At 48.2% G+C, this 14,760-nt stretch overlaps 1 protein-coding gene across 3 annotated transcripts; it reads right to left on the bottom strand.

Annotated features, from left to right (window-relative positions):
• Positions 1-470: 470 nt before the first annotated feature.
• EDN2 (endothelin 2) lies at positions 471-12,028 on the bottom strand. 3 transcript variants are annotated; one of them, XM_072609764.1, is made up of 5 exons: positions 11,739-11,991; positions 9,794-9,941; positions 6,537-6,662; positions 4,377-4,484; positions 471-2,219 (listed from the first exon to the last, which is right to left on the bottom strand). In XM_072609764.1, the coding sequence occupies exons 1-5, from the start codon at positions 11,800-11,802 to the stop codon at positions 2,123-2,125; spliced, it is 543 nt and encodes a 180-aa protein (XP_072465865.1). In that variant the 5' UTR covers positions 11,803-11,991; the 3' UTR covers positions 471-2,122. The 3 variants fall into 3 exon arrangements, with proteins under 3 accessions (XP_072465865.1, XP_072465864.1, XP_072465866.1); XM_072609763.1 differs by lacking the exon at positions 471-2,219 and adding an exon at positions 2,226-3,272 and having other exon boundaries at positions 11,739-12,003; XM_072609765.1 differs by lacking the exons at positions 471-2,219; positions 6,537-6,662 and adding an exon at positions 2,226-3,272 and having other exon boundaries at positions 11,739-12,028.
• Between the last annotated feature and the right edge of the window lie 2,732 nt (positions 12,029-14,760).

The raw sequence follows: 14,760 nt of genomic DNA, 5'->3' as shown, positions 1-14,760 counted from the left end.
CCAGGATTAGCAGCTGAGTCCTTTACCAGTTTGTGCCTTACAGTGTGACTCAACTCCCTCACCTAGCCCTCTCCCATAGTTCATAGTAGTACCCAGCTCCTGGGAACCTACTTCCTCTCACCCCCATGGGGATAATCACAGACCTCTTGGCACAACGACAGCTACGGTTGTACAGTGCTGCTACTGTACTGGCCGCCCCCTGGACGTTGGACTATGCCCTGCCTCTCTACCAAGGTTTTTTAGCTGAGTGAGTAGTTCTCCTCACTATTCTTTCTCCTCATTACTAATTTTGAACTCCCAGGAGCGGGCTCATACAGCTGCCTCTCCCCCACCCCCCTCAGCCCAAGCATAGGCAGAACTCTGCCCACTGGAAGCCCTTGACAAATATTTGCTGGCTGTAGCCCCGATGAGGTCCTTCCTTCACCACCTCCCTCCGTCCTCCCTCTCTTCACCCCAAGAAAGGCCACGAAGATATTTTTCTATTTATTACAAACAGGGTTTTCATGTAAACAATCCAGTCATTTACAAAAAATAAATATTTGGAATGATTGTAGTGCTGTAACAAATAATTTATACACAGGCAGCAGGAGATAAGGCACTTTTTACTTCATGCCAGTCTTTGGTTTAGTTTAAGGGAAAGGTAACAATGTCTTGGAGGAAGAAACAGGGACAGAGTTGTGCAAGGTGCCAGATAGAGAGATGGATAGGTGACAGATGGACCAGCAAGGCTTCCTGGTTCTGGATAGGGGTGGGGGGTGACTTTGGTACCCAGTATTCCCCATTACCAGCCTCCTTTGAAGTTTTAAATGAACGCACAGATGGGGTGGATGGAATGTGGGCTCTATTTCTTTAAAGGGAGTTTCTGAGGGCAGCCCTGGGCCTCCTGTTGTGCTAAGACCAGCTGACACCGGTGAAGAGGAAAGGGGCACTAGGTGAGTATCATCAGGTATGTCCTGGCTGAGGCTACAGTTACCTCCCTGATTCGGTGGCTTCATTCAGTATCCATGATATGATGTGATGTCATGAGATGTTCTTCTCTCTCTCTCTCTCTCTCTCTCTGTCTCTCTCTCTGTCTCTCTGTCTCTCTCTCTCTCTCTCTCTCTCTCTCTCTCTCTGTCTCTCTGTCTCTCTCTGTCTGTCTCTCTGTCTCTCTCTGTCTCTGTCTCTCTCTGTCTCTCTCTCTCTGTCTCTCTCTCTCTGTCTCTGTCTCTCTGTCTCTCTGTCTCTCTGTCTCTCTGTCTCTCTGTCTCTCTGTCTCTCTCTCTCTCTCTCTCTCTCTCTCTCTCTCTCTCAGTATAGCTGGGACTGGATCCATTAGGATGGAAGCAAGATCTGACTAGACCAGAGAGGGCAGTACACTCTTGGTGGTCAGAGTCCCATGCCTACAGCCATGTTTCTCACTGTACAGCCTGGCACAAAGGGATTTAGACACAGTAGGATCTCAGTAGGATAGAAGATCTAAGGCTGAAAGGGACCTTAGAAGTTATCTGTTCCACCCCCGACCCCTTGATGTTTCAGAAGAAGAAGCTGGAGCTGAAGGAGGGAATGGGACTTGTCCAAAAGTTGCACAGATAGTAAATACCAGAGGCAGGATTTGAAGCCAGGGTCCTCTGATTCCACATGAGTGCTTCTTCCCCTATATCACGTGGTCCTCTGAAGGAATGAAAGAAGGAACACAGGGCAGAAAAGCATCTTGGTTGATGAGAAATATTGGATCAAGAGTAAAGAGTAAAAATAACTCTCCAGGGCAGGCTTTTCTGCTGCGGGCTGGCCTGGGGTGGGCTGACTTTGAGGCTCCAAGCCCAACTGTCCAAGTGTACCCCATGAGTTTGCATGATCCACCATGGACCCCTCTGAGTTGCCTAGGACGAGTGAGACATTATAGGGTCACCATGAGACCCTGCCGGTCCAGCAGCAGCATCATGTTGGAGGTGAGGAGCCAGGGTGTCCAGTGTCCAGCACTGTCTCCATTCTCCATGTCTGGCTCTGTTCTCCCACATTCCCACACTCCCACACGCCACTTCTCCAACTTCCTTCTCTTGTGCATCTAACTGGGCCAGGAGCTTGGAAGTCCTTGCGAGCCTGGGTTTCTTCAGGCCAATGCTACTTTCTTCTCTTTTTTTTATCGCTTCCTCCTCTGAGACAGCAGATTAGGTGTGGAGCCTCCAGAAGACTTGTGCTGCCACTGAGCAAAGTGGGCCCGGGATTTGGCGATGTCCCTATGAATAGAAAGGAGCTCACTTAGAAACTTGTGCACCCAGACCTTGGAAACAGTACAACCAGAACATCATAAACTGAACTCTGGGAGAAGGCCCATCCTATAAGGTTTGAACTCAATCTTCCCAAGAGAATGTTAGAAGTGACCCAAGGTGATATGGCTAAGTGTCCCAACTGGAGTGCTAGATTTGAGTTGGGGCCTGGATGTTTCCTAACCATGTGAACATGAGGTGGGATCTGAGGTGGGCCTTCCCTCCATTAATATCACCATGAGAAGGGGAATAAGGAGAGACAATATTGGAGAGACTGTTTAAGGGCATATTATAGAGGGCCTTGAATACCAAATTTAGGAATTTGGGTTGAAGACTTCAGAGCAGAGACTATTTCTTTCTTTTTTTAACCCCTTGTGCCTAGATTTTTTTTTTCTTTTTGGGCTGGATGCATCATTTCATTGATGTAGGGATCCCCAGAGATGAGGAAACTTTCTCTATCAGTACAGATCAGTAACAACTCTGCAATTCAAAATTCTAAAGAGTTGTCTAGTGTCACTGAGAAGTTAAGTGAGCTGTCCAGAGTCACAGAGTCAGAGCTGATCAGAAATGACACCAAACCATGCTCTTTTTCTCCAAGGCTAGTTCTGTTTCCAATACACAGCAGCTATACCTATACCTAGCTCATAGTAGGTAATTTAAGCTCCTACTATGTGCCAGGCACTTTGCTAAGTAATGGGGATACAAGAAGAGACAAAAGACAGTTCCTGCCTTCCAGAAGCTTAATAAATGTTTGTTAAATTCAATTAAATTGACATTTTCCCATGGGTGATGCTTGTTGATTTTAATTGACTTGACTTTTTCTTGTTTTACAATGAGGAAACTGAGGCACAGAGTATCAGTGAGGTGAATGAGCCTCAGAAGAGCTTGTGACAGAGCTAGGGACCAGAATGAAGCAAGGCCTCCTGACTCCTGACCCAGGGCTCTCCATGACAGTACACTGTTGTCCTAAGATCCTTGTTTCTCAACTCTCTGTCCCTCTGCCATAGGCTCCTGAAGACTTCCCTGGATCAGGAGAGCCAGGGAAAAATAACAAGTCATTGAACACAACACAGAATCTCAGAGGTCAAGTACATTGATCTGAAGGCAAATCCCCTACAGTGTTCCCAACAAGTGGTCATTCAAACACAGTTTTAATACCTCTAGAAATGGGGAGCTCTCTATCTCCCAAGTCAGCCTAGTCTTAGAACAGCTCCAATTGTTAGGACTTTTTAAAAATTGTTGTATTGATCTAGTTTCTGCTTCTGTCATTTCAATTTAATTGGAAAAACACTTGTCATTCCTACTACAACAAGCTAAGAACAATGAAGGTGCTTGGGATACAAAGACAAAACTGGGCAGTGCCTTCCCTCAGAGAGCTTACATATCATCTGGGGAATCCTATAACCTGTACACAAAAATGTGAGTACTATGTACAGCTATCTCTCTATCCACATATGTATATAGGTGTATTTACAAAATGTGTGTAGATATACATATGTGCATGTATATATACATACACTATACACACACATATATGAAATAAAGTAATTTTGTGGCATGTGGGAGAAATAACTAAAAAACTGCAGTTGACAGAAAAGTCATTTCTAAAAAGGAGACTTCCCCTCATTGTTTCTAGTTCTGTCCTCTGGGGCCAAGCAGAACAAATCTCATCTACCTTCCATGGTAGCTAGGTGGCTTAGCGTATAACACACTAGCCCTGTTGTCAGCAAGACCTGAGTTCAAACCCAGCCTCAGCAACCTAAATAACTGTGTGACCCATGGCAAGTCACTTAACTGCTCTGAGCCTTAGTTTTCTCATCTGTAAAACGGGGATAATAATACTCTTTCATTCCCAGGGTTGTTGTGAGGATAAAATAAAAGAATATTGATAAAACACTTTGCAAACTTTAAAGTGCTAGGTATTATTATTCCATATGAGGGCTCTTCTAATACTAGAAGACAATGTTCACAGTCTTTCTAAATCTCCTCTTCCTCAGACTCACACCCCTTGGCTCTTTCATCCAGGCCCCTTATGAGCTAATCTCTGGCTCTGCCTTCTCTGGACACCCAATGACCTTTCCAAAACTCAGCAGTCAGATTACTCAATCAGGAACCATCAGAACTCACCTAAGTGCCCTGAGGAGGCGGCCACCTGCATCTGCCCTTGTGTCTTGAAGCAGAGGCGTTGCTGAAGGCCCGCTGTGGGAGGGCATCTTTGGCTTAGTCAAAAGGTACCTGAGGGAGAGAGGGTCCATGTGATTGGTTAGTACTATGACACCTGGCATCATGCCTGGCTCAGCAGGGTAACTGCTAGGGCAGCCCTGGACCAGGGCAGGTCAGGCAGTTTGGGAGCTCCAGCCCTTGGCCGCCCAGTGCACGCGAATGCTTCCCTGCACCTGAGAACCCTTCCAGGTGTGTGTGTATTCACTGGGAAATGGGGGGGGGGGGGGGCAGGGAGGAGAGGGAAGGAGGAAACCCCGAATTATCAGGAATCTGTTTTCTGTTTCTAAAAAAGGAAGGTCATTCCTTATCCTTCCCATAATCTGTCAACAAAGGCAGTGTCCAGCATGGGCTGCCTCCCCTAAGTCAACTGATCTGCTTGTTTATTCTCTCCAGGAGAGGAAAAGTAGTCAATCTGGAGTTGGCAGAAGTGAGTTCAAATCCCTCTTCTACCACTTACTACCTCTGAAACCTTCAACAATTCACTTAATGTCTCTGGGCCTTGATTTCCTCATCTGTAAAATAGATGGGCTGGACTAGCTGGCCTCTGAGATCCCTTTCTGCACTAAATTTCCAATCTTGTAACACTGTAATAGGGACTGTCAGAAACAGGTCTGTGACCTTTCAGATGTCTGAAGCAGTCCTCAGGAAGGGTCTGCTCCTCCATCAGCCCCTAACCTACTATTAAACTGCTTATTAATTTAAATTGACTTGGTTTTTTCTTGTTTTACAATGAGTAAATTGAGGCACAGAGCATCAGTGAGGTGCATAAAGCCTCAGAAGAGCTTGTGACAGATCTAGGGACCAGAATGAAGGAAGGCTTCCTGACTCCTGACCCAGGGCTCTCCACGACAGTATACTGTTGTCCTAAGATCCTTGTTTCTCAGCTCTCTGTCCCTCTGCCATAGACTCTAGAGGACTTTCTGGAGGAGGCAGAAAAAGCCAATAGTTCTAAGAAGCCATGACCTCGATGCCCTCCCATTCATTTGTATAATAGAGGACTTTTGTAGCCTTCCCACACAGTGGAGACTGTGCTAGACTTAGAATCAAGAAGACCCAAGTTCAAATCCTGCCTCAGACGGACTGTGGGATCTTAGGCAAGTCACCCTCTCAGTCTTCATTTCCTCATCTATAAAATGAAGGTAGTGATAGCACCAGCCTCCAGGGCTACTGTGAGGATTAAATGACCGTATTTATAAAGGGCTTTATGAACCTTAAGGCACTATATAAACGCCATAATAATAACTAACGTTTATATAACACTTGCTATGTGCCAGGTACTTTAAAATTATTACCTCATTTGATCCTCAAAACAACCCTGTTCAGGTAGATGCTATTATCCCTATTTTACAGTTGAGGAAATTGAGGCACACAGAGGTTGAGTGACTTTCCCAGGGGTCACAAAGTTAGTGAGTGTCTGAGGCTGGATTTGAACTCAGGTCTTTCTGACTCCAGACCCAGCCCTCTCTCCATTGGATCACCTAGCTCCCATTATTTGTGTTGTTATTATTATCACTGGCATCCTCCTCCTCCCAGCATCTTTGGGAAATAGATAGAACAGGACCTATTAGCTTCTTTTGACAGAAAGGGAACCTGACACTCAGAGAAGTTAGGTGATTTGTCCAAGGTCACACAGCTAAGTGGAGATGAGAAGCCAGGCCTCCTGATCCCTCTCCTTGTCACTGAGCCTCAGGCTTCGTGGTAAGAGATACTGACATACTCTCCTTATACTCTCCCCAACTCATTTCTACCTAGAAGAGCGCAGGAAGTCAGTGCTGAGAACGCTGGGTCTCAACCATCCAGGGCTGGCCTGACCTTTGCTAAGGCTAACACTCTACCTGGGCTCCCTACTTCCAGAATAGAGTATTAACAAGAACCCTGCAGCCTCCAGGAGGTGAGCCTGACTGCCAAATACAGAAGATTCTACTTTCGAGTACAGCTTTGAGTCCCAGGTGAGCCCCCTTTCTTGGCCTCCAGAGTCCAGCCCTGCCCTGAACTTTGGGGCCCAGGAGCAGTCTCCCCTGTAGAGCTCCCCACTGTTTGTCTCTGCTTGCAGCAGGCCCTCACCTTGGCTGGGGAAGGTGACAGAAGGTGGCACAGGTGTGGTCTCTGGAGCTGGCACACTCACACCTGCTCAGGGCTCGGCGGCGGCGGCGCCTTGGCGGGTTTCCCAGGCCGTAAGGAGTGGTCTGTCTGTTAGCATGGGGAGAAGGAGAGAGGAAGAGAGGATGAAAGGAAGAGAGAGAGAGAGACAGGGGGAAAATCCAGTGAGCCAGAGTTCTGTGAGTAAAGGGGTTTGACAAAGAACCCTACGGTGACTGCCATCAGGCAAGTCCAGAGAATGGAGGAAGCCTCCAGCTGGAAATATGGAGGTAAAGAGGGCATTGATACCTGACAAGCTCAGAAAAATACTCTCTAACCTGCACTCCACCCAGCTCAGGCTTCCTTTCCCCTGGGCCCCTGCTGGCATACAGGGAGCAGAGAAGGCCTGAGGCTACTGGGGGAAAGGCCTGGGCTGGGAGTAAGGAGATGAGTGTTCAAATCCTGCCTTGGCACTTACTCCCTGCATTACCTGAGGGTTTTAGGGTCATAAAAGGAGATCAGATACTAACTAGCCAAACCTCATTTTACAGATGAGCAAACCTAGACCCAAGGAATTTAAATGAGGCTTGTCCAAAGTCATCCACCCAGGTAACAGGTGATGGGCTTTGAAATCACTTTATGTTCCCTGGACTCAATTTCCTACTCTGAAAAATGAGAATTAGACTGGATTGCCTTTGAGGTCCTTCCCAGGTCTACATTCCAGTGGGACAGATGAGTGGCCCTGGAATCTAGAACTCTCAACTACTGGCTCTGACCCTGACTAGCTGTGTGACTACAGATGAGCCACATGACTCTCCTGGGCCTCAGTATTCTCCTCAGTGTAGTGGGGAGAGGCAGGCTAGATCCTGGATTTAGAGCTGGAAAGGACCTTAGAGGTTCATCTCATCCAACCCCCTTGTTTTATGTTTAATGAGGGAACTGAGATTAAGTTACTAAAGGCATCTGGTGGGAAGTATCTGAGATGGATCTGAACCCAAGTCTAAGAGTGCTGCGAGCTTAGAGCTTCAAGCATTCTACGAACACTAGAGGGAGCCCAGGCTTGGCCCCAGCCATTGCCCCAGGCTATATTTGAGAGCATTCTCCAACTCATGGGTGGCCACCTTCCCCAGCAGCCTCAGGTCAGGGGTCAGGGACTGCTAGCTTACATTGGCTTGACAGTCTGTGCTTCTAGTCATTCAGGGCTCCTAGAGTAACCTTATCATCTGTTGGGGGTAGAGGAGGAAGGTTCAGTAATTACTCAAAGAATCACTGATCAATCAAGCATTGATTAATTATGAAAACAGTGATTTAGCAGCTGCAGGCCAACCTTCCCCCTGTGGCACAAAAGGAAGAATCAGCAATTTAGCACCTCTCCCAAACCCACCTCCGGTGGTGGGCATGCTGGCTCACAGACAGGGCTCTGCTTTCTCATTACTGCCGGAAAGAAAGCAGCCAAGTTCCCTGACAAGTTTCTCTCTCAGCTCTCACCCTGGCAAAGAGGGAACTCCTGGCAACCCAGGTGAGCCCACACCCAGGGTGCTGGGCCTCTGTTTGGTCTGCTGGGGCAGAGACAACAACAGAGTCACGTGGGGCAGCAAGGTCGCCCAGGCTGGGCTGGCAGAGAGCTGCCTGTGGGTGGAGAATAGGGCAGTGAGTGGGGCTGGTTTTCTCAGAGAGGGCTGGGCCCATCTGAGTTGAGAGACAGTCACTGTGTTTTGGCCTTGCAAGATATGTGTTTGTGTATGTGTCTGTGTGTGTCTGTGTGTGTGTTTGTGTGCATGTGTGTATATCTATCTGTATGTGTATCTGTGTGCATGTGCATGTGTGTGTGTGCATGTGTGTGTGTGCGTGAATTCCACGACCGATGGTGGGATAAGGAAAGACCAGAGCAGGGTTAAGCCTGGTTCAGAGTAGTAGGGTCATGACCCTGCTCTCATAGCCTACAGACCCACAGAAACTGGTCCAGCACTTTCTGGACACAAAGGTGGCATTTGATGTAGCCAGAATTACTTAGACATCAAGCAGGGCTGGCAAGAACAGCGTCCAGGAGTAAAGAGGTTTTGACTAAGATTAAACATCCATCTATTGGAGGCTAAGAGCTTTTTCTTGGTGAGAAGGCAAAGACTGTCTTTTGCAAATATGAAGAAAGCCCGTTAGAATCGTTGACTGATCCAGCAGGTTTGGGTCTCCGAGTTTGTGTTGTTTATTTAGATAGCTCTACGGATAGAGTGCTGACCTGGAGTTGAGAAGACCTGAGTTCAGATCTAGTCTCAGATACTAGCTGTGTGGCCCTGTGCAAGTCACTTAACTCTCTGCCTCAGGTTCCTTAGCTGTACAAATAGGGATAATGAGAGCACCTACACTGCAGGACTGTTGTGAGGATCAAATGAGATAATATATGTTCAGTGCTTTGCAAACTTCAAAATACTCTCTCTCTCTCTCTCTGTATATATATATATATATATATATATATATATATATATATATATATATATATATGCCAGCTATTATTAATATAATTAATTGTATTAATTATTAACAGCTATGATTGTTATTTACAGATCAGTAAATTATGGCCCAGGAAAAGGAATTGACTTTTCCCAAGGTCAAAACTTGAAGCAAGTAGTAGATCCACAACCCAAGGCTCTGGACTCTTGGTATTATTGTCTCAGTGGGCATAAAATAAAAAAAACCCTATGCTCGGAGTCAGGAGGTCTGAGTTTGAATGCCAGCCCTGACATTTAAGATCCAAGGGTCAAAGATTTAGATTTAGAAGGAACATCAGAGCTCATTTAATCCAATCTTTTCATTTTACAGATGGGAAAACTGAGGCCCAGAGCAGTTAAGTGGTCTTCCCAAGGTCATACAGAGAATAAGTAGCAAAGCCAGCATTGGAACCCAGGTATTTTAACTGTATAGCCATGATCTGAGTATCTTTGAGCCTAAGTTTTCCCATAGAATAAGGGAATAATCACCCACACAGCATCAACCTTGCAGGAGTATTATGAGAAAAATGCCACAGAAGTGAGAGTTGGTATTATTAGTAGTATTTTCCATGGCTTTGAATTTCAGGACTCTTTGTGTCTCTTTTATTTTTTAGATAAAAATCTGCCAGACAATCAAGGCTGATCTAAGACCAGCTACCACTGGTGGCCATGGTTCTCTCTAGTCCCTCCATCCCAGGACCCTGACACAGGTTAAGAAAGTCCCAATTCAGTAGCTTGCTGTGGGCACCCACTTACCCTGGCGTGTTCACCCAGATGATGTCCAAGTGGCAAAAGTAGACACATTCCTTGTCCAGCCAGCTGTTGCAGGAACATCTCTTGATGCGCAAGTGGTTACTTTGGGCTCCTGAGGCAGGTGCGGATCCTGGAGGCAGATGGCCCTTTCCTACACAGGCAAACCGAGGATTGGAGAAGAACAACTCACATGTCTCTGGGGCCATAAAGTTTACAAAGTGCTTTCTTCATAGTCACTACCCCACCCCAGGCTCGGGAGGAGTGCTGTTTCTCCCATTTTTAAAGGAGGAAACTGAAGTTAGGTAGGGTCAATGTCTTGCCCACCACAATTTGCCAAACTAATGATCTGTCCTTGTCCAGCACTGTTTCTACTGTACCCAGGCTGTCTCTCCAGGAGAACTGGGTCAGGTGTGGTGGCTCCTCCCTTTGCCAGCCCTGGAATGTAAACGGGGCTGGAGCCTCCCCGCAGAGGATTAGGGCCATCCCGGCCTGCCTGGCAGGTCTTATTGTAGCAGCCAGCAAATGTGCTGGCTCTGTCAGGGCTATAAAGGCCCTCCCTTGCATAATCTAGGAAGTTAGAAAGTTCATGCCACAGCCCCAAACATGAAGTGGAAGGGGGAAAACACCCTTGCAATACCTGAGACTAGGAAACAGGCAACCGGCAATGAGAGATCCCTTTCCCACGAAAGGAGGCATAGCTAATGCCTGATACATGAGGGTCCTGGAGGGAGCCACTCACTTGTGGGCACACATCTCTACATGCTTTCATGTATGCACACAGCACTCAGAAGAACCGTTGGCCAGGATCAGGGATCAGCCCATTCTATGCAACTGGGAGACTCCAGTGCTGCATCCCTGCTGGTCCCAGTTTCTTCCCAGGGCTGCATTCTCCCCCTCCCTAACCCCCAGTTTGTGCACTGGCCACAAGGATGCAAGAGGAATCCTAGGGCATTGTACTAGGCTAGGTGATCCCTATTCTCCCAGCCACTCAAGTGGTTGGCTGCTAAAGTCCCAAGGAAGTCCTTGTAGGTAGAAGGCTGGGTTACAACCTCCTGAGATTAACTCATGAAGGGAGATCAAACTGTTAGCACTGCAAAAGCAAGGGACAGCTATGGCTGGTGGAGGTGGGATAGAAATTGCAAGCAAGACAGTAGGAGGGAGCCAGACACTGAGAGCATGAACAGCTGGGGAGGGAGGACAGATGCACAGACACAAAGGAAGAGACCAGTGAATACAGGCAGAGGCACAGGCATCCAGAGACAGGTAGACACAGAGATAGAAGCATATGGACAGATGCAGAGACACAGACAGGCACAGAGACACACAGACAGATGCAGAGAGACAGAGAGACAGGCACAGAGACACACACAGACAGATGCAGAGAGACAGAGAGACAGGCACAGAGACACACACAGACAGATGCAGAGAGACAGAGAGACAGGCACAGAGACACACACAGACAGATGCAGAGATGCAAAGAGACAGGCACAGAGACACACGCAAACAGATGTGCAGACATGGAGAGTGAGACACAGAGACAGATGCAGAGGCACAGAGAGACAGGCATAGAGAAACACGCAGACAGATGTGCAGACACGCAGAGAGTGAGGCACAGAGAGACACATACAGAGACAGATGCAGGGGCAAACACAGACTAAGACAGATGCATAGACAGTGACAGGCGCAGATGCACCGACAGGCAGCAGCAGCACAGACAGCAGAGAGCTTCAGGGGGTTAGACAGAAAGACGTGCGCAGAGACAAACGCACAGACAGAGAGAAACACAGTGAGCGCGGAGTCGGGGAGAAGCGCTGGCCAGCCAGGGACCGCGAGAAGCAGGCGCGTGCAGAGGGATCGCAGGGCGCAGGGGCCCTGCAAGGATCCTGGGGCTGGGTTCCCAGACTCCCCTGCCTCTCCTGGGAGTGCTGAGCTGGGAATCGGATCTCACCTTCGTTCAGGACGAACAGTAGGGTGAGCGCCACGGAGCACCAGCGGGCAGAAGGGGAGACCATGGCGCACCCGGAGCGAGATCAGTGCAGGGAGAGCGCGGCTGGCAGGCTGGGCTGACGGCAGCCACCTGTCACTCTTGGAGCCCGGAGCCCTCTGTGAGTGCCCAGGCAGCACCTCTCGATCTCTTATAGCCGCGCGTGCGGGGAGAGCGCCCCGCCCCTGCCGTGGGCTGGGGCTCGCCCTGCAAACCTGGCTCTCGAGCCAGTCCGGGCAGCCCCCCCTCTTTCCCCTCCCACCGGGCTCATTCCAGCGCCACAGCTCACCCAGCCCGCGCCGCCTCCCCTCCCCTCCCCTCCTTCCCTTCTTCTTCCCTAGGCTCCCTGGCTCGCCCTGGGCCCCAAGAGCTCAGCACCTCCCTGTGCACCCGGGCTCACCAACCCATCTGTCCACACGCTAGTTGGAGGCCCGGGGTGGGGGTGCAGCGACAGCGAACCAGTGCTGAAAAGTCCAGGGGACTTCCAAAAAGATCTGTTGAAACACACGGCGACCCTGGGAACTCTGAGCCGCGTTTTCCTCACATGTTAAATGCTGAGGTTGAGTGGGATGATCCCTAAGAACCTTTCCAGATTTGACTTTCTATGTTTCATGTTCTAAGATCTCTCCCAGGCTTGGCCTGGTAAATGCTAAATGTAAGATTAATTTTAATGTTTGACTTTTTAGATTCTAAAGTCCGTTTTATATCTAACATTCTAGGTTCTGAAACTCTTTCTAGCTCTAACACTGTGTTCTAAGGCAAGGGGTGTCAGATCCAGGAATAGATTTCCGGAGGTTAGTGAACTTGGAAGGGTAAAAAATCCCCATTATTTTCCCTAACCTTTGACTTTGCATGTATTTTTCTTAGAAGGGGTCTGTAGATTTCATCAGGCTGCCAAAGGGAACCTGCTACATACAAAAATGAAGACTCCTTGATTTAGTGGTTTCTTCCAGCTCTGCCTTTGTTCTTTGTCCTAGGAGCCCTCTCAGTTCAGACATCCTCCCTAATCCTGTGATTGGGAGGTGGAGAGGGTGAGGAGAGTACATGGGGGAGAACCTCCTCTCAGAGGACGGAGCAGGACTTCAGGAAGGACCCTGGGGATCTATAAAGTAAAGGCTTCTTTCAGAGAGTCCCTCAGGAGGTTAAAATATTCCCTCACTAGTGGAAAGAACACTGATCTGAGAGTAGGGAGATGTGGCTCCCTTTCCACTGACAAGAGGCCAGCCCTAATGCCCATGTGCCCTTCTACAAATCACTGCTGCTCTCTGGGCCTCAGTTTCTCAATTTGTAAAATGTCCTAGCCACCCTATTAGATTGCAAGTTCCTTGAAAGCATGGAATATATTGTTTTTCATCTTCATTTCTCCCAGTGCTAAGAGCAGCATCTGGCACATGACAGGAAATCACTGTTTGTTGAATTAAACTGAGAGGATTGGAAAATTTTGGAGGGCCTTTCTGGTTCAAACTTTCTCAATTTGCCCCAACTGTGGAGGGAAAGAGGGCTTGTAGGAGAGGGAAGAGAATTGTTGGGAAAAGCTAGGGAAGAAAGGGGTGTAAAAGCAGAAGGAGAGCTTGAGAAGGGCAGGAGATGAAGGAGAGAAGGGGATCTAGAAGAGAGGCAATCTGGGGAGGGGGGAGCTTCTGGGGAGAAGAGGGAGGGAGCTGTCTACAGGACAGAGTAGGAGTTATAAGAGAAGGTTGAAAGGGGAAACCTCTAGGGGCTGCAGAGGAGGGAGACGGATGCCTAGGGCTAGGTTAGAGGTCAGATTTTCAAGGTTATCCTTAGACAATCTTGCCCTATTAAGTTTTCTGCAGCAGGCCAAGAACCCTACATGGAGGGCTTACAGTAAAGCAACATCAGATCTAGGTCTCCTAAGAGAAGGGATTGAGAAGGGATTGGTATCTACAGTTCAGAAGGGAGGGCTAAGGTCTGCTTTTTCATGAAACCCAGAATCAATAATTTTATTTCTATAGTGCTTTAAGGCTTACAAAGCTCTTTCCTTGTACCAGTCCTGGGAGGGGGTGAGTAAAGCATTATTATCCCCATTTTAGAGATGAGGACACTGAAGCCAGGAGAGGCCACTGGTAAAAAAATGATCTTTGGGAAGACTTGAGCTGAGGAGGAAAAGATACACTGTCTGAATGACTTTCTCTGCAAAGGAGGAATCTGAGAGAGGATCATTCCTCCCTCCCAGACTCAGGCACCTAGATTTGCATGGACATGGAAGGCAGTGTTGCTGTCCTGGGGGATAGGGGTAGGGGAAGTAGGGAACGGGGAAGAACTTCTCAACAGATCCTGTGGGGAAAAGATCCTGCCCATTGAGGAAGCCCAGAGATAGGAAGAGAAGTGGGGGGTTGTTGGGTCTGGATGTGTGGATGTGATATCTCCCAGAGACAGCCAGTCCTGTTCGTCGGAGCTCCATGGGGAGAGAGAACCAGACCCTGTGGGCTGAATCAGGAAAGGAGCCAGGCCTACTAGGCTAGGCTGACCCTAGCACATCAATAACTTTTGTTTGCCTTTGACATTTATGAGGGGAGTGCTTATGGCAACAAAAACACAGGAGATTACAGTTCTTCCAGATAAAGAGGCAGCTAGGGGGCATAGTGAACAGAGTCCTAGGCTTGGAATTACTCAGGATCAACCTGAGATTGAATCTTACTTAAGATACCTGCTTACTAACTGGCCCTTAATAAATATTCTCTCTCTCTCTCTTTCTCTCTCTCTTCTCCCTCCCCCTCTCTCCTCCTCTTCCTCCTCCTCTCCCCTCTCCTCTTCTCCTTTCCCTTCCTCCCCTCTCCTTTCTTCTCCTCTCCTCTCTCTCTTCTTCTCTCTCTTTTCTCTTCTCCTCCTCCTTCATCATCATCATCATCATCATCATCATCATCTTCCTCTCTGCAAGTCACTTAACCTCCCTGTGCCTCAGTTTCCTCCCCTGTAAAATAACAGAGTGGGACTAATTCTCTATGGCCTCTAAGATTCATTCTGG

The sequence above is a fragment of the Notamacropus eugenii genome, chromosome 5 (genome assembly GCF_028372415.1).
Source record: "Notamacropus eugenii isolate mMacEug1 chromosome 5, mMacEug1.pri_v2, whole genome shotgun sequence".
NCBI lineage: Eukaryota > Metazoa > Chordata > Mammalia > Diprotodontia > Macropodidae > Notamacropus > Notamacropus eugenii.
Note: the sequence above shows the minus strand (reverse complement) of the source record. Positions and strands in the feature narration are given on the sequence as shown.

What these genes read in the sequence shown, in the direction of transcription:
- EDN2 (XM_072609763.1), bottom strand. Translation starts at nt 11,802, where the DNA reads ATGGTCTCCCCTTCTGCCCGCTGGTGCTCCGTGGCGCTCACCCTACTG. An exon ending in ACTGTTCGTCCTGAACGAAG is followed by an intron (nt 9,942 to 11,738) that starts GTGAGATCCGAT and finishes TTGCCTGTGTAG; the next exon opens with GAAAGGGCCATCTGCCTCCA. An exon ending in CGCCTCCTCAGGGCACTTAG is followed by an intron (nt 3,273 to 4,376) that starts GTGAGTTCTGAT and finishes CTCCTGATCCAG; the next exon opens with GGAAGTCTTCAGGAGCCTAT.